The 19,813-nt window shown below is 38.4% G+C and overlaps 1 protein-coding gene across 2 annotated transcripts in view; it reads right to left on the bottom strand.

The window, feature by feature from the left end:
• The window catches only part of med30 (mediator complex subunit 30), a 42,062-nt gene that overhangs the window by 10,347 nt on the left and 11,902 nt on the right, over window positions 1–19,813 (bottom strand). For both annotated transcript variants that reach the window (XM_073930643.1, NM_200717.1), the window contains 1 exon segment: window positions 12,306–12,413. In XM_073930643.1, coding sequence (XP_073786744.1) covers window positions 12,306–12,413 — 108 coding nt within the window.

Below are 19,813 nucleotides of genomic sequence, written 5' to 3'. Positions count from 1 at the left end.
CATTTAAGCATGCCATGTCTCCGGTGTGTGTGTGTGTGTGTGTGCGTGTGTGTATCTGCCTCATTACAGCTCCTCTGTGTATGTTTATCAGAGCTCCAGCCCCAGTCTCTGCACCACAGATAAGCCAACACTCCAGTCTCTGCTTCCCATTTCACATTACACACACTCTCCTCTCACACACTCTCATTTGAATGAAGAGGACAGACGGGGTAATTAACAGGGTATTTAAAAAGCAGTGAACAGGGGCGAGCGAGGACTGAAGTGAGCAGGAGAGAGAGAGAGAGAGTGTGTGTGTGTGTGTGTGTGTGTGTGTGTGTGTGTGTGTGTGTGTGTGCAGAATAAATGAGAGCAGTCGTCTCTCCAAGGCTTCTTAATGGGCTGCGACAGGAATTTATGAAGAGTTGGAGCAGCGTTCAATCAAAGCGCAGCCGCTGAAGCCGACGGGGTCTGGACCACACTGGTCCCTGCACGGCCTCACACACATCTGCGGGGCTCTGAGGGCCCCGGGGACTCAAACAGCACAGCGGGCACCGAGGAACACAGACTCCTGCTAAATTACCCTCTAAACAGCGACTCTCAAAGGCGGAAATCATGAACAATGAACAGTGAGATGTGAGCAGACGTGTCCAGCTATTGAATATGAATATACTGTACAACATGGGATGTCATTTTACTTTTAAAAATTCACTATTAGTTACATTATTGAATTGGACTTCTTTTGCAAATTTTAGAACGAAAAAATATTTTATTTTACTGTACATAAATATATATATAAATATATATATACACATACATACACACACACACACACACACCGGCCACTTTATTAGGTACAGCTGTCCAGTTGTTCATTAACGCAAATTTCTAATCAGTCAATCACATGGCAGCAACTCAATGCATTTAGGCATGTAGACATGGTCAAGCTGATCTGCTGCTGTTCAAAGCGAGCATCAGAATATGGAAGAAATGTTATTTAAGTGACTTTGAATGTGGCATGGTTGTTGGTGCCAGATGGGCTGGTCTGATTATTTCAGAAACTGCTGATCTACTGGGATTTTCACGCACAGCCATCTCTAGGGTTTACAGAGAATGCTCTGAGTAAGAGGAAATATCCAGTGAGTTGCAGTTCTGTGGGCGCAAATGCCTTGTTGATGCCAGAGGTCAGAGGAGAATGGCCAGACTGGTTCCAGCTCATAGAAAGGCAACAGTAACTCAAATGAGCACTCATTGAAACCGAGCTCTGCAGAGGAGCATCTCTGAACACACAACACGGCCAACCTTGAGGTGGATGGGCTACAGCAGCAGAAGAGCACACCGGGTGCCGCTCCTGTCAGCTAAGAACAGGAAACTGAGGCTACAATTCACACAGGCTCACCAAAACTGGACAATAGAGAATTGGAGAAACGCTGCCTGCTCTGATGAGTCTCCATTTCTGCTGACACATTCAGATGCTCGGGGCAGAATTTGGCCTCAACAACATGAAAGCATGGATCCATCCTGCCTTGTATCAGCGGTTCAGGCCGGTGGTGGTGGTGTAATGGTGTGGGGGAGATTTTCTTGGCACATTTTGGGCTCATTAGTACCAATTGAGCATCGTGTAAACGCCACAGCCTACCTGAGTATTGCTGCTGACCATGTCCATCCCTTTATGAGCACAGTGTCTCCATCTTCTGATGGCTACTTCCAGCAGGATAACACCATGTCATAAAGCTCAATCATCTCAGACTGGTTCCCTGAACATGACAATGAGTTCACAGTACTCAAATGGCCTCCACAGTCACCAGAGCTCAATCCAATAGAGCAGCTTTGGGATGAGGTGGAACGGGAGATTGGCATCATGGATGAGCAGCCGACAAATCTGCAGCAACTGTGTGATGCTATCATGTCAATATGGAGCAAAATCTCTGAGGAATATTTCCAGTAGCTTGTTGAATCTCTGCCATGAAGGATTAAGGCAGTTCTGAAGACAAAGGGGGTCCAACGCTGTACTAGTATGGTGTACCTAATAAAGTGGCCAGTAAGTGTGCGGTTAATTAGATTAAGTTAGGGTAATTAGGCAAGTCGTTGTATAACAGTGGTTTGTTCTGTAGACAATCCAAAACAAATATTGCTTAAGGGGCTAATAATATTGACCTTAAAATGTTTTTTTATTATTATTAAAAACAGCTTTTTTTCTAGTCGAAATAAAACAAATAAGACTTTCTCCAAAGAAAAAAATGTTATAGGAAATACTTGCTCTGGAAATATTTGAGAAAGACTGTAATAGTGAACTGTATATACAATGTGTGAGGACAGATTGGTGTAGATGAAGGCTGTTTTATATTACAGCAGCATTATTCAACCCAGGCCTGACAAACACCAATTACCCCAATCGACAGATAACGAGAACAGGGTGATCATTCACTAACGGGACGTCCCATAAAGCAGTGCGGCATTACCATACTCACACTGTTCATCTCTCCAGCACTTGTTGGAGTGATGAAGGATCAGTAAATCAAGCTATTGGCACAGAAACCGACAACGCTCAATCAACAGGACAATGGCGTGACTCTATTAAAATGCGCAAGCCAGCCTACAACGGGACCACTCTGACAGTCGCTCTCCATTATGATTCTACAAACTGACCTGAGTGCTAATTTTCAGTCATCCGTGGCCTCATTACTTTCATGCGTACGTCCATTTGTTCATTCAAGCTGATGTCTATCTGCTTGTTCATCCGTCAGTCCATTTATTACTGTACCGTTTTTTTCCCTGCATTAAAGCATCTATCTGAGCTTCTGGCATCCTTCATAACTGATATTTACATTTGTTTTAGCGTTCTTAAAACATGAAGTGTATTAAATGAAGAATATCTGCAGAATTATCTTTAAAAATAAGAATAAACAAAGAAAAAAAAGTAAAGATTTGTACCTAATTTATATATGAGCAATATCACACGAGTAGCAGTGTGATATGGCTGTATATCGGCACTTATAGGATCTTAGTGTCCCGAAAGTGATGATATGGCACTGCTACGAGTGTGATATTGCGTTTATACAACAGTCTGACGGCATAATAGTGTATAAAAACAGAAACTTAAACACAGAGAGTCTAAAAACCCTTTTGTATGAGGAACTACTTTCTTCCGCCATTCATTCACATCTGCAGCGTACTTCAGAACAGAAGAAACTGTTGCTCATTCACCGATGTAACTGTAGAGCTATTATTTGAACGATTCTCTAGCATAATGTTTAGTGATGACAAAACAAGCTGATTTTGCTCACATTTTAAGATTATAAGGCTGAACGGCATGAAATGCCATCAGTCTACAGAGATTTTCCAGTATTTCTCTGTTGCAATCGGGAGATGACAATAATTAACCCCAAAAAAAGCCAAAGCAAAGCAAATCCTAGAAGATTACTATGGTATAAATACAGCACTACAACATACACAAGAGAGAGATCGATTTAGAATGTCACTTACCTGTTTCATAATAATTTGATCAGCTGTACAAAAAGCAAACGCTGAGTCATTCTCCCCTAAGGACTTATTATGCGGCCTTTGTCGCCATCTTGTGGCAGAACGTCAACCGTCTTTGCTCTCCTCAGTATGACAGGTTGATGGCCACAGTCATGCTGTATCTCCGAAAGTATTTAAAATAGCACTACCCTTATAAATAAACTGCATAGTTGCAATCTAAACCAGTGTTTCCCAACCTGGGGTCCGCGCCCCCCTAAGGGGGGCGCCAGAGTTCACAGGGGGGGCGCGGGAGAGGATAAGTATTGAGGTAGAAAAAGGTATAAAAATGGTCCACTATTATAAAGGGCTTTGCAATTAATCGAAAATCCGATTTAGATTTCGGTTTCAAACGATTATAAAAAGCATTAATCGAGATAAATGATTATTGCATCATATTTCGCCACAGTTGTACACGTGTTGCTCTTAAAAGCGCGAAAGAGCTTATGTGTGTGTGCAGCACGATCACGCAGTCAGAAGCCCGCGGCCGGTCAGCATTCACTCTCATTCACACACTGAGACGAGCAGAGGAGCGCAGACATCTAAAGTCATCTTAACGTGAATGCTTTAATGGTCAAATAGGTGTCAAAACGCGGTGTTTAGTGATTATTAACATTAACCCTTATTTGTATAATAAACAAACGAGTTGAGGATCAAAAGACGTGAAAGAGAAACCATTAAAGATACAGCGCGCTATCCTTCTGCCGCCTGTTTTTATCATTATTAAACAAACATAACGAGAAAACCCTCGCTGCTCTTGACTGAAGGAATGCTGTAGCTAAAGTGTTTTTCTTACAGTGAAGATGCTTAAAGCACAGTTTGTTTCATATTTTTATTCTATTGTATTCATTTCTCTTTCCTTTGCATGGTGGAAAATAACTATGTATACAGTTGAAGTCAGAATTATTAGCCCTCTTGAATATTAGCAAACCTTTTCTTGCCCAATTTCTGTTACATGGAAAGAAAATTTAATTACTTATTTCTGAACATAATAGTTTTGATATCTCATTTCTAATTACTGATTTCTTTTTGTCTTTGCTATAATGACAGCACATAATATTTTACTAGATATTTTTCAAAATACAAGCATTCAGATTAAAGTGCAGTTCAAAGGCTTAATTAGAGTAATAAGGCAAGTCATTATAACGCTAGTTATCAAAATATCTAATTAAAATTATAAATATCAAAAATAAATATTGCTTAAGGGGGCTAATAATATTGACCTTAAATTGGTTTCAAAATATTTAAACCTGTCTTTATTCTAGCTAAAATAAAACAAATAGAAGAAAAAATATTATAGGAAATACTGTTAAAATTCCTTGCTCTGTTAAACATAATTTGGGAAATATTTATAAAAAAAAAAAATCTCAGGAGCGCTAATAATTTTGACCTTAACTGGCAATGGTTTTGAATAATCGTGATTACAATTATGACCAAGATAATCGGGATTATGATTTTTCCCAAAATCGAGCAGCCCAAAAAAATAAAAAATAATCTAAACACATGATTAAAATTCCAACATAATAGTGAAAATAATTAAAATAAATAACTTTAAATAATTATTTAAATTTTGCTCACTCGCGCAATCTGCTTGTCAACGTATCGTAAAGGCAAAATCAAAACAAAAATGGCAGACAAACGTAAATGCAGTGATTCTTCAGAGGCGAAGAAAAAGATTAGACAGTATGACAAAGCCTACCTAAATTTTGGTTTTATTGAAGGCCAAGACAAGTTAAAACTGATTAATTAATATTTTCTATACATATTACTATATATTAATATTACACAAACACACACACACACACACACATAAATATATATATATATATATATATATATATATATATATATATATACACACACAGTACATATGTGTGTGCGTGCGTGCGTGCGTGCGTGCGTGCTTGTGTATTTATATGGTGGGGGGGCTCCAATGTTTGTATATGTTTATTGGGGGGGCCCCAAAGAAAAAGGTTGGGAACCACTGATCTAAACAACTACATTCTCGACTAAAAAAAGCCTCATAAGTACTTTATGTGCCCAACAGCTGCAATATTTGCTAAACTGTAGTGAGTTGTTAGTCTTCTGCTTGGGCGGAGTAATACACAAAGGTGAAGAGGCTGTACGGGTGCTGATATTCCTTTAATATGTCATGACTATCAGCCAATCAGATTCGAGAACCAGACAGAACTGTTGTGTAAATACATATAATTTTTAGAAAATTTTAAATAAAAAAATGCAATAAATCATTTTAAAACACTAAAATGTAATAATCTAATAATTTATTTTAATAAATTTAATAATATTATTATACTGATAATATTAAGAATTTTAATAATCAATAAATAATAATAAAAAAACATTTAAACATTATAAATGAAGAACAAAGCATAATTAAAATTATTATTAATCATTAGGATTTATAAAAAAAAAAATTTAAATTATTATCATAAGATTGTTAATACGTTTAATTGTTTTAATCGTTTAACACGTTCAACCAATAACTTTCATTAAAATATTAAAATGGGGGAGAACAATAAAACTGAATTTGACAAAAAATAAACTTAAAAATAAAATTAATAAATAAAAAAATTAATAAATAATAACTACATTTTTAGCACCATTAATCCAGTCTTCAGTGTAAGATAACCCTTCAGAAATCAATGTAATATGCTAATCTAAATAAAATATTTAATTGAATTTATTTTATATTTATTTATTTATTTCGTAAAAAATATATATATATATATATATATATATAACATTTATTAGACATAAACAGTTTATTGATATAGCTGTTATGATTTCAATTAATTATATAAACATTTTACTAACATTTAATTTATGCATTAAAATGAAAACGGGGAAAAGTAAAATAAAATATGTAAAACTAACCACTTCATAAAAAAATGTTTTTATAAATATAATTTCTCATAATGTGCTCGCTTATATGTCATATGATCATGCAAATGCAGACAGCTATGCTTTCATAAATATTAAAAATATGAATAAATGAATTAATTAGTTAATTTATTAGTTCGGCTTAGTCCAGGGGTGGGCAAACTCGGTCTTGGAGGGCCGGTGTCCTGCACAGTTTAGCTCCAACTCTAATCAAACACACCTGCTTGTAGATTTCTAGTGATCTTGAAGACACTGATCAGCTTGTTCAGGTGTGTTTGATTAGTGTTGAAGCTAAACTGTGCAGGACACCGGCCCTCCAGGACAGAGTTTGCCCACCCCTGGCTAAGTCCCTTTATTCATCAGGGGTCGCCACATGCCTCATACACTTCAGCCAATTTAGTTTATCAATTCCCCTATAGCGCATGTGTTTGGACTGTGGGGGAAACCCACGCCAACACGGGGAGAACATGCAAACTCCACACAGAAAACAACTGGCCCAGCTGGGACTTGATCCAGCAACCTTCTTGCTGTGAGGCGACTGTGCTAGCCACCGTGACGCCATATTAAAAATATAAAACAAATTAAAAACATATACAGTATAACTATAAATAAAGAATCATAATGTTACTTATATCATGACACATCACTTTCAATATAATAATATCATATCACTTCAACGTATTTCAATAAGTTAATCAGGATTAATTTAATACTAGATTGAAATTAAGATTTAATTATTAAAATTAGGCAGCAAGAATATTTTTACAGTGTTTAAATGATGTGTTTTGCTCATATGTCAAGTGCTCATGCAAATACATTGCAGACAGATGCCGGAGAAACACATCTGCTCTCCACATTCTGACGCAACCTTGACCTCCGCTGTGTCTGACGTGCTTTATTCCCTCAACATGTCGCCTCGTCCAGCCTGTTATTTGCAGCTGGATATTTGGCTGTTGAAAGCCTCCTGGGCTCTTGTCGCATGAGCATTTCCTTGCCGACTGCCTTTCAAGAGCGTGCAGCAGTTTTTAATAAGGCAGACTCAATGGCAGAGAGGAAAGAACGGCACTGTTAGAGTGAGATCATTTAGCTTTTACTGCTAGAAAGTCGTGAAATCCTTGGCGGAGAGTCATCAGGTTGGGTTTCATACACTGTGGCTTTATTATGCGAGTGAATATGGCAAAATTATTAGCTCTATCATTTTTTTTCTTTTTCAAATATTTCCCAAATGATGTTTAATAGAGCAAGGAAGTTTTCACAGTCTTTTTTCTCTATGGAGAAAGTCTTATTTGTTTTATTTCGGCTAGAATAAAAGCAGTTTTTAATTGGTTTAACACCATTTTAAAGTCAATATTATCAGCCCCCTTTAGGGCTGGGCGATTTTTGAGATTTTTTCGATTAATTCGAATTTACGTTTTAAGACGATTTAATTTCGAATCAAATCGAGAAATCACGATTTTCAAAAAATATATATTTAATACATTATAATGGCACCAATGCGATTTGGTTCACTCTACGAAGCAGGAAGCACACCAGAAGCGCCTCTCGGCAATGCTCCACGCAGCGCCATGGATTTTAGAATTCTAAACAGGTTTCTATACACACACCGGCGCCGCCCAGCCACGATTCACGAAGCAGTTCATATTTCAGCCGGCCCACAGAGCGCCATCTAATTAGTTTCATGGTAAATATCATGTGAATGTGCACGTTTGGTGTGTGAAAGTTTAAACTGTCATGTGCACGCGTGTCGCGGCGCTTCTGGTCTGCGACCTGCTTGACTTTAAGTGTTAAGTCATGTAGGATTTTACTTGTTGCACATCTGTGTGGATTGTCAAGACATTCCCTCATCAAGTCGATAAACTCGATCTCAACATGTATGAAGGATGTAAAAGCCTGCCATGTGAAAAACCACGCTGATCTTTTGGTTTGAACACGAGTAGAGGTGAGGGACTGTAGCAGTGAAAATGAATGTATCCGCCCACATGACGTCATTTAGCGGACCTAGTTGAAAACCAGACAGATCAGACAGCATAATACAGAGAGTGGAGCAAAGCGCATCAAATGATCGGTATTTAAAAGGGGAAAAAAGAAAAATAGATTTAATATATTATTTTATATTAGACACACATCTGGTGCTTGTATTTGCTCCTGCTATACGTCCACAACTTCACACATTGGGTTAAATTAGGCTTTACAGTTTCCATGTTCAGTCCTTTTCTTCCACTGTATCTTTTTAAGAAAAAGGCAGCAGCATTACAACCTGTCATTCAGTCAGACTACAAAGTCAAAGCCGAGCTGACAGCCAATCTCTCCTAGGCTCAGCAAAACTTGCAAAAATACCCCTGTATTCCTGCAGCTGCAATATTTACACAAATATTTCTTATTCAAATCTTCAGTAATGCTATTTAACTCCAGAATTTGTTTTACATTTATTTACACTTTGACTGATTTTTGTATGACATGGCCATTAACAATACAATGTTCCTTAACCAGATGGGTTTTCAAGTTACTTTTAAAGAGAATGTTACTTCAGTCATGTTGTTGTAATGTTTTGAGAAGACTAGTAACACAATAAAAAAAAAATAGAAATCGTGAATCGGTCAAACTTTATAAAAATTATTTTTTTTAAAAATGTTGCCAAATCGCCCAGCCCTAGCCCCCTTAAAGGGCCATGACACCCCCACTTTCAGTTAAAGTCTACTTCAGAATTTTTCAAAAGATGCATGATTAATGGGCGGAGCTCCGCGAGCATCGGGCAGGAGTGGGCGTGGCCAGCAGGGGAGAACGTGAGCGAACGAAGCTAGCTCAAAAAATGAGACAAACCGTGAGGAGACGCATGAGTTTATAGTTTACAAAGTTAAAATGCAAAGAAATGAACAGTGATTTAATGCCCTGCTACATTTGTTATTCGTAATTTCATATACACATAACCCCAATTTATATCATTATAAAGATAAGTGTGTTCATGTAAACACTATAAATGAGGACTTCTCCCTCAATCCCCGTATCCAGCAGACTCAGTGCAGCAGGTCTCCTGACCCGTCTATTTTAACCGTTAGCCCTGCTGGTAATCTGGAGGATTTAGGCGAACACAGCAGCACAGTGATGTGTCTGAATGTGAACGAACTCCTGATAAAAGACAGCATCCGCCATTCTCTAATTCTCATGCTGCTCTCCCGACAAAAATGTTAGCAGCACACACACAGCTTTGCTGTATGATCGGCCCTGACAAGATCACGGGGGAAAACATGCAACAAACCCCCGTGGATCATAGAAACAAACGCATATGAGCCTTCATGAACGGCTAAATACTGTGTGCCCGTGCCGTGGGTCCGTGACGGGTCTCACAGCTTGACTCTGGCAGGTCTGGCAGGTCTCATGAATAATTAAGCAGCCGGCTCTTCTCATAGGATAAGAAAACTCCGCTATGAATAATAATGAGAAACCTACACGTCATCATTGCACTTGCAGTTCTGCGCTACGTCGCCGATTTTGATCCCGCCCCAAAAATCATTTTAAACCCGGAAGCTGAAATGAGCTGACAAAAGCTCAACATTATCCAGTTTTCCCCACAATTAAAGCTGACAGGTGCTAACATTGTCTTAACTGATGCTCAACACAAACAAATCTGTTAATATAAAAAAAAAAAGTTCTCCAGGGTGTCCTGAACCTTTAAAGGTTCTCGAAACCCTGGAGTACTTTTTTTTGAGATTTGAACAGATGTGTGTGTGTTGAGCATCAGTTAAGACAATGTTAGCACCTGTCAGCTTTAATTGTGGGGAAAACTGGATAATTTTGAGCTTTTGTCAGCTCATTCCAGCTTCCGGGTTTAAAATGATTTTTGGGGCGGATCAAAATCGGCGACTTAGCGCAGTAATGCAAGCGCAATGATGACGTGTAGGTTTCTCATTATTATTCATAGCGGAGTTTTCTTATCCTATGAGAAGAGCCGGCTGCTTAATTATTCATGACTGCACATGCTTTCTGAAGGCAAGACTGACCTGCCAGTGCCAAGCTGTGAGATCCTACGTTGATGACTGGGTGACATCGCGTCCACGGACCCACACAGTATTTAGCTGTTCATAAAGGCTCATTTGAGTTTGTTTTCATGATCCACGAGGTTTGTTGCATGTTTTTCCCTGCAATGCTGTGAGGGCAAGGCTGTTTGAATGCAGCAAGCATTTTTGTCGGGAGAGCAGCACGAGAAGTGGAGAATGGCGAACTTTGTCTTTTATCAGGAGTTTGTTTACATTTAGACACATCGCTGTGCTGCTGTGTTCACCTAAATCCTCCAGATTACCAGCAGAGCTAATGGTTGAAATGGACAGGGCAGAGTCAGCATTCAGACCCGGGGATTGAGGGAGAAGTCCTCATTTATAGTGTTTATATGAACACGATTATCTTTATAACGATATAAATTGTGGTTGTGTGTATATGAAATTACAAATGTAGCAGGGCATTAGGTTACTGTTTTTTCTTTTCATTTTAACTTTGTAAACTAAAAAATCATGCGCCTCATGGTTTGTGTCTCATTTTGTGAGCCGACTGAAAACAGTTGTTCACTCCTCTCCTTCTCCCCTGCTGGCCACGCCCACTCCTCCCCCTTTGCTCGCAGAGCTCCACCCCCGATATGAGGTAGACTTGAACCGAAGGTGGGGGGTTTCATGGTCCTTTAACCAATATTAGTGTTGGATTGTCTCCAGAACAAACCATCGTTATTCAATGACTTGCCTAATTACCCTAACTTAAACCTAATTACCCTAGTGAAGCCTTTAAATGTCACTTTAAGCTGTATTGAAGAATATCTAGTCTAATATTATTTACTGTCATCATGGCAAAGATAAAATAAATCAGTTATTAGAAATGAGGGATTAAAACTAATATGCTTAGAAACGTCTTGAAAAATCTTCTCCCCGTATATATATATATATATATATATATATATATATATATATATATATATATATATATATTCTCATTATTTTTTAACACATCTATAGTTATGCGGTGGCACAGAGTTAGACCTCATTCATGACTTCATACAGAAACAGCAATGCGTGCGACATGGCATCACTTTGTTGCAGAGGTGCTACTGGTTAATACCAATACCCAATACACCCCATCCCCTCCTTTCCTCCTGTACCAGGGGGAGCTCTTGAGAATTGCCTGATTCCCTCACATGCTCATTGGCCAGGCAGGAGCCCTGGCTTTAATTATCTCCGAGCTCATTGTTCTCATTCAGGACAGCATGCCAAACCTGCTGTAATTATCAAGCAATATCCAAGTGTGAACTCTTGAAAATAGGGTGAACTAAATAAAAAATAAGGAACATCCTGAATCGGTTTCTTCGCTCTTCTTTATCCTTTTTTTTTATGTATTATAGAAGTATCGTGTATCGATATCGGCAGATACTCAAAATCAAATGACTCGAGACTCAAGGGCAAAAAAACCTGATCGGGAGTCAGGACATCCCTAGTGCAAACTCCACACAGAAATGCCAACTGGCCGCTGACAGGACTCAAACCAGTGACCTTCTTGCTGTGAGGCGACAGTGCTAACTACTTAGCCACCGTGCCGCCCTCATTAGAAATTCATTATTAAAACTATTATGTAACTATTATGAAAATAAAAGGATTGAAATATAAAAGGAGGGCTAATAATTCTGACTTTAACTGTATCTCATTACTATCTCAGCACAGTGTCGGTGTTTGTGTGTGTGTTTTAATCCCAACGACAACATTCTCTTTCTTTGTTATTTTAATAATAATAAACAGAGTGCCTGCATCTCAGCGTCAGTGGGTCTGATTCTCAAAGAAAGCATGAACTCATACATGCAGACATGCTTGAGTGCCTCTGGATAAAAGCATCTGTTAAACACATAATGTAATCTATCTAGAAATGTCTTTTCTAACCTTATTAACCTCCAGCACTTCTCTTCTTTCTTCACTGGCTGCACGCAGCTGATTGGCCATTCGGTCCTCCAGTTTTGAACTGTCATCCTCCACATACGGGATAAGTTGCTGAAAGAGAAAGACAGAATAAGACATACATTTTTTTGATTACTTCAATTATGCTTTATATAAGTGAATCAGCACCGATGACACCAAAAGAATGAGTTGAGTTCACTTCACCAAAGACTAAACTGTTTTTTGAGTGAATGTAAACCGCATTTCATGCTTCACGAGTCTTTTTAAAAGAATCAAGCACTGGTAAAATATCTGCTAAATACTGCTTGTTACTTTGTAAAATACACCGATACATTTAAATTTGCCGATTTGTGAACCGAAGAAAATAAACGTATAAGGGGAGTGGCTTACCATTTTAGCCAATCAAAAAAGAAAAAGGGGGGGGGTTTAACATTTTTAGCCAAATTAACAATGAGAAAAGGGGGAGTGGCTTGGCATTTTAGTAAATCAAAAATTAGAACGAGGGGAGTGGCTTGGCATTTTAGCCATTCAAACAAGTAAGAGGAGGGGCTTACCATTTTTAGACAAATTAAAAATGAGAAAAGGGGGAGTGGCTTGGCATTTAAGTCAATCAAAAATTAGAACGAGGGGAGTGGCTTGGCATTTTAGCCATTCAAACAAGTAAGAGGAGGGGCTTACCATTTTTAGACAAATTAAAAATGAGAAAAGGGGGAGTGGCTTGGCATTTAAGTCAATCAAAAATTAGAACGAGGGGAGTGGCTTGGCATTTTAGCCATTCAAACAAGTAAGAGGAGGGGCTTACCATTTTTAGCCAAATTAAAAATGAGAAAATGGGGAGTGGCTTGGCATTTAAGTCAATCAAAAAATAGAACGAGGGGAGTGGCTTGGCATTTTAGCCATTCAAACAAGTAAGAGGAGGGGCTTACCATTTTTAGACAAATTAAAAATGAGAAAAAGGGGAGTGGCTTGGGATTTAAGTCAATCAAAAATTAGAACGAGGGGAGTGGCTTGGCATTTTAGCCATTCAAACAAGTAAGAGGAGGGGCTTACCATTTTTAGCCAAATTAAAAATGAGAAAATGGGGAGTGGCTTGGCATTTTAGCCAATTAAAATAAAAAGCAGTTAATTAGGGGCGTGGTTTGCCAAATGTAGCCATTCGAAAAAAAGAAAAGGTACTGGCTTATAATTTTTAGGCAATCAAAAATGAGAAAATTGCTATTTTTTTTACCCAAGCCAAAAAAAATGTAGTTAGAGGGGTGATTTGACAACTTTAGCCATACAAAAAAAAAGTAGAGGCAGTAGTGTATCATTATTAGCCAATCAAAAATGAGAAAAGGAGAAGTGTCTCGCCTTGTAGCCAATTAAAAAATAAATCGGTAGGGACATGGTTTGCCATTTTAGCCAATGAAAAAAAATGAGAGGAATGGCTTGCCACTTTTAACCAAATCAAAAGGTGAGAAGTTGGCTTGCCATTTTTAGCCAATTAAAAAATGAGCAATGGGAGAATGGCATATTATTTTTAGTCAATAACAAATAAGAATGAGGAGAATGGCATAACATTTTTAGCCAATCAAAAACGAGAATGAGGGAAGTGGTTTGCCATTTTAACCAATCAAAACAAAAGAAAGAAATGAGAGGAGTGGCTTGCCATTTTTGTCAATCACAAGACAAGACCTTGGCTTGCCATTTATAGCCAATAAAAATGAGAATGAGGGGAGTGGCTTGCCATATTAGCTAATCAAAAATGACAATGAGGGGAGCGGCTTGTCATTTTAGCCAATGAAAAATGACAATAAGGGGAGTGGCTTGCCATTTTAGCCAATCAAAAATGACAATGAGGGGAGTGGCTTGCCATTTTAGCCAATCAAAAATGACAATGAGGGGAGCGGCTTGCCATTTTAGCCAATCAAAAATGACAATGAGGGGAGTGGCTTGCCATTTTAGCCAATCAAAAATGACAATGAGGGGAGCGGCTTGTCATTTTAGCCAATCAAAAATGACAATGAGGGGAGCGGCTTGTCATTTTAGCCAATGAAAAATGACAATGAGGGGAGTGGCTTGCCATTTTAGCCAAACAAAAATGACAATGAGGGGAGTGGCTTGCCATTTTAGCCAATCAAAAATGACAATGAGGGGAGCGGCTTGTCATTTTAGCCAATTAAAAATGACAATGAGGGGAGTGGCTTGTCATTTTTGGTTAAATAAAATGGCAAGGACTCGGCATGCCATTTTAGCCAATCAAAAATGACAAACAAGAGAGGGGAGTCGCTTGCCATTTTTAGCCAAATCAATTTACGAGGACTCGGCTTGCCATTATTAGCCAATAAAAAAAGAGCAGAGAGAATTAGGAGTGTGGCAAAAAATTCAAGTAAGCAGTGTGGTTTATCATGTTAGCAAATAAAAAAGTAATAAGTGAGGGGAGTGGCTTGCCGTTTTAGCCACCGAATAAGGTATCGAGGGGAGTGGTTTGCTAATTTTAGCCAATCAAAATCAGAAAGGCTGCAGCTGAACAGATAAAACGATTTGATTCAGCTGGATATGGTTAATCAGTTTGTAATTTCTTGTGTATCATTTTAGTGGGCCTCACAGTACATTCATCACAGTGACAGCCCCACTGGAAATCACTACATAGGGTCAAGAGTTTTGCCCAAGGGCACAATGATGACAGTGGATCTCCAGTTCATAAATCCCCCACTGCAAGTTTTAAACCCACAACCTTCAGATTGCGCAGCCACATCTTCAATCACTGAACCCAAAGTAGCCGGAAGTCATTTATTTTCAATGGGAGCCGGCGGCAATAAGCGGCAAGGAGCAGCGCGGCACATCTTCGCTGGTGTGGGCATCGAGGAAAGTTGAAGTTAAGTCAACTTTATGGTAATGACCTATGATGCGGTTCGAGGACAACCAATCAGAATGAAGAAGTTCACCACTTGAGAGAAGCCCAGAGAACACAGTCACTGTGAACTCCAATTCACTTCAAATAGCAAAGAGAAGTTCCGACTACAGCTGCTTCCAAGGGTTTGATTATGGTGGTCGCCGGATTTCCCATCATTTGCAATATTTTCTTAAAGAAACACACATTTAAAAAGTTACTGGCGAGTTACTGATGTGCATTAATGTTATAAATATACATTTTTTCTTTAAAAAAGCAGGAATCTCATACAACAATCTAAAAACAGCATTGCTGCTTTATATTTCAGACATGTGGACACATTGGATAATTAAGTAGAGCAAAGCCACAGCACATACAACTTGATCTTCTATTGTTAAACGAATTTGATAAAAAGTGCACAGCATTTTAACGCTAGAAGGCATGTTTTATGCAGAAATGTAACTGATATGATATGCTGCAACGACCCCTTTAAATACGAGATCAATGTAGCGGAGCTGAAGAGAAACTGCGTTGTCGCCAGGGCGAACAGAGCGACCTTTGACGCTCTCACCGCCTTCGGTGTGAATGCACAGTAAGTTGTTAGATTGCACTGGTACCATGTAAGTGTTGCAATTTCTGTTGCAAAATAGAGAAAACAAACTAAAAAAAACATAATAGTCACACAGATTATTTAATGAGTATAACTGTGAATTAAAATAAATGCATTTATGCTACTTTTTTATAAGAAGCACCATACAATCTAAAATTAAGCCTCTTTTCCCTGTGATATGTTGATCTAAAAATGTCTGAAACGTCTGTTCATTTCTAAGAGACAAAAGTTGTGATATTATTAATATTATATAGGCGGGTGCTGCAGTATCAAGTGCTGGTTCACCTTTTAAACCTCAAAAGTCTTTCCAAATGCAACTCTAATATTTATTTGAGTATTTACGAAGACCCCTGACGTCTTGCTCTTGGATTAAAAATAAATGAGAGAGATATGATTCGAGAACAGAAACATGAGTTTTGATGGTTGAGTTTTCTCTAGATGGCTTTAAAGAGGAGTGCCCTGGACCAGGGTTAAACTGGGCTGTTATTATACCAAGCTATGTGAAAGCTTGAAATAATATTCACTAAAAGTAATGAACGAAGATGGCCTGAGTCAATATTCTTGTGTAAACATTTCCTGTGGTGACCATTATCCAAATCCACCAGTGCTTTAGAAATGAGATTAAGGTTTAGCAAGCAATGCAGGCGTGCTGGAATATGTGCATCAGCATACATTTTTTTATAGGTTATATACGCTTCATGTTTCAGATGATTATAAAAAAACAGTAGAGGGCACTGTCTACATTTTTGCAAATTAAAAATGTCACTTAGGATTAGGGTTGTAACAATATACCGGTATGACGGTCTACCACGATTTGAACGTGCACGATTATCATACCATGAACAATTGCATATCAACGGTTTTAACCCTTAAAGACCAAGACAAAAAAATACTTAAAAATAAGTATTGCTCTTAAATGTTTAATAACTTTTGATTCGTTAATCCAATTCATACAATTCAAAGATTGGCATAAAGAAGAGAATCTTAGCTTTCCAGTGCTGTATCACATAACGCGGACTTTCAGAGGCTCCGGAATCAGTGCGGTTACGTCATCAAAATTTGACAACGCTGATTTGACAAAGAAACGCTCGTCACTGTGTCTCCGGACAAACCAGACATCATACATTGATGCATTGTCCCTCCTCCATGCCCAGATTGGTTCAAACTCGCTATATCACAACCAATAAGCATAGGTTTCGCTTTTGTTTGTGGACCAACAACGAGCTTTTTGAACAACACGGAATGAGAGATAGGCATACATTTATGCGCGGCTAAATAAAACGCAAAAAAAAAAGTTTTGCATGAAATAATTCTCATACTAAGTACTTTTGCATGCACAGCAGCACAGAAACATGACAAAACAGTGACACAGCAAAGACGAACTGCTGCTCTTGCTGTTTTCAAAAGACACAAATGAAGGTGCAGCTGTTTGTCTGCATTGCAGACAACCATATCCAAATCCATATCCACAGACAACCATATCCATGCTGGCACATAAAACCTAAGGATGTTCCATATTGAATCTAGTTTCGTTATGTAACTATTTATAGTATAGTAAATATTTATATCTATTTTTTACTGAGGATTTGCACCATGTTTATTTGGACTTTGACACATTATTTATTATTTTCTTATTTTTTTATTTGTTCATTGTACAAGTGGACACATTCTCTCACCTCAGCGGTCAAGATTAAGTCCTGAAAATCTCAACATGCTTACATTTCTTCATCACAACCTAGACTGAAAAAAACAACGCTTTAAATACATGTTTACAGCCATAAACTTGGTATTGCACTTTTGGTCTCCCATTTATCCTGCTTATAAGGAAGGACAGTTTAAGTTTATTTTTGTCTAATCTTAAAAGACCCTGCTTGTTTATTCCTTCTAATTTAATTTATTAAAATGGGAGATTTTTCAGTTTATTTTTATAAAAGACTTCTATAGTTCTATTAAAATGGTTCTTTCAAAAGTTTGTTGAAATAAAACCTTTGTTCAGTCAGAAAACGTGTTCTTATTCTTTTCAGGGTCTTTGCTATGAGAATTACTATTAAATACCGTATACCGCGAAACCGTCAAACCGTGGTATTGTTTTAGACGATTATCATACCGTAAAAAATTCATACCGTTACAACCCTACTTAGGATACATTCCGTACATTTGTAGATGTCAAATCCACTAGAGGGCACTGTCTCAATCTTAATGAATAAGAAATACATTACTTAGGGTTTGTTTTGTATATTTCAGATGTCTGATACACTAGAGGGCGCTGTCTACATTTTTGCAAATCAGAAATACATTACATAAGGTTCATTAAGCATGTTTCAGATTAACAAATCCACTAGAGGGTGCATTTACTTTTTTGCACTTCAAGCAGCAACCCAATACTGGGAAACACCCATACACTCTCACATTCACACACACACACTCCTACTCTAGGGCCAATTTATTTAATCAATTTCCCTATACGCTCATGTGTTTGGACTGTGGGGGAAACCGGAGCACCCGGACGAAACCCACGCCAACACTGGGAGGACATGCAAACTCCATACAGAAATGCCAACTGACCCAGCCGAGGCTCGAACCAGATACCTTCTTGCTGTGAGGCGATCGTGCTACCCACTGCGCCACCCCCTGAAGATATATATAAGTATATAAACTATAATCATGAAATGATCATTGTGGAAGTGAGCCAAAGCTTTAAGCATTATAACATCAATGCCTGAATAAATCACTCCACATCCACCGGCTTCTCAGATGAAGTAGCATGAATAATTGAGCATCTCGAATTGTCCGAGCCCCCTTGACATCTTTGGACGGCTTACAGTAACGAATCAATGGAACCTCATGCGCCTTTGCTCTGCAGGACAATGGATTAAACAGTTCAGTCCACTTCTGATTTCTGAGATCTCTTTTTATAGCGAGGTCCATCATTCTGTGACCTTGCCGAACAGACAGTGTTTCCTGATCATCGTTCACAAGCTTTAGCATCACAGTGACACCTGCTGGTGTTCAGGATGAGGAATCGCTGCTCGCAAGCACAGAGAAACACCCTCATTTCTAATTTGCTGTTGTTTTATGATGACCATAAACCCACTTTTCAACAAAGTCATTAAGATATGCATTTCTTATTACCGTTTATGCCTCATTCATTCCTATTATAAGCATTCATGACAGGCCGCAACACAAAAACACACTCAGCTAATTACTGTTTAACTCGCATTATCGGGGAAAGAAAAATAAATGATAATAAAAATAATATTAAACTGCACAATGTAAAAAAATATACGCATTATGCTTTATTTACAGTTATGAATTGCATTATGGGAGCTTTAATCTCTGCTCTGTCGACTTTCCAGGTTGAAAATTAATCCCTGCAGTTTAACAAAGTGACTTTTACTGACATTTTAGTACAACAATATAATTGGCGCAGCAGGCAGTGCTGTTGCCTCACAGCAAGAAGGTCGCTGGTTCGAGCCTCGGCTGAGTCAGCTGGCATTTCTGTGTGGAGTTTGCATGTTCTCCCTGCGTTCGCGTGGGTTTCCTCCGGGTGCTCCGGTTTGCCCCACAGTCCAAACACATGCGGTACAGGTGAATTGGGTAGGCTAAATTGTCAATAGTGTATGAGTGTGGGTGAGTGTGTGTGGATGTTTCCCAGAGATGGGTTGCGGTTGGAAGGGCATCCGCTGCCTAAACGTGCTGGATAAGTTGGTGGTTCATTCCGCTGTGGCGACCCTGGATTAATAAAGGGACTTAGCCGAAAAGAAAATAATTGAATGAATGAATGATATGTGATAAAACATATGCTGGTGGTTCCACTGTGGTGACGCCAAATAAATAAGGGACTAAAGCGAAGGGAAATGAAAGAATAATAGAGATTTAAGTAATAAGCATTTATTTTGTTATTAACTTGCAATAAAAATGCATTCCTGAAACAACATCTTAAAGCAGGTATGCAGTTCTGACATACAGTATATGAATTTTTTATCTTACAGTTCATTCGTTTATTTTCCT

Source organism: Danio rerio, chromosome 19 (assembly GCF_049306965.1).
Source record: "Danio rerio strain Tuebingen ecotype United States chromosome 19, GRCz12tu, whole genome shotgun sequence".
Taxonomy (NCBI): domain Eukaryota; kingdom Metazoa; phylum Chordata; class Actinopteri; order Cypriniformes; family Danionidae; genus Danio; species Danio rerio.
Note: the sequence above shows the minus strand (reverse complement) of the source record. Positions and strands in the feature narration are given on the sequence as shown.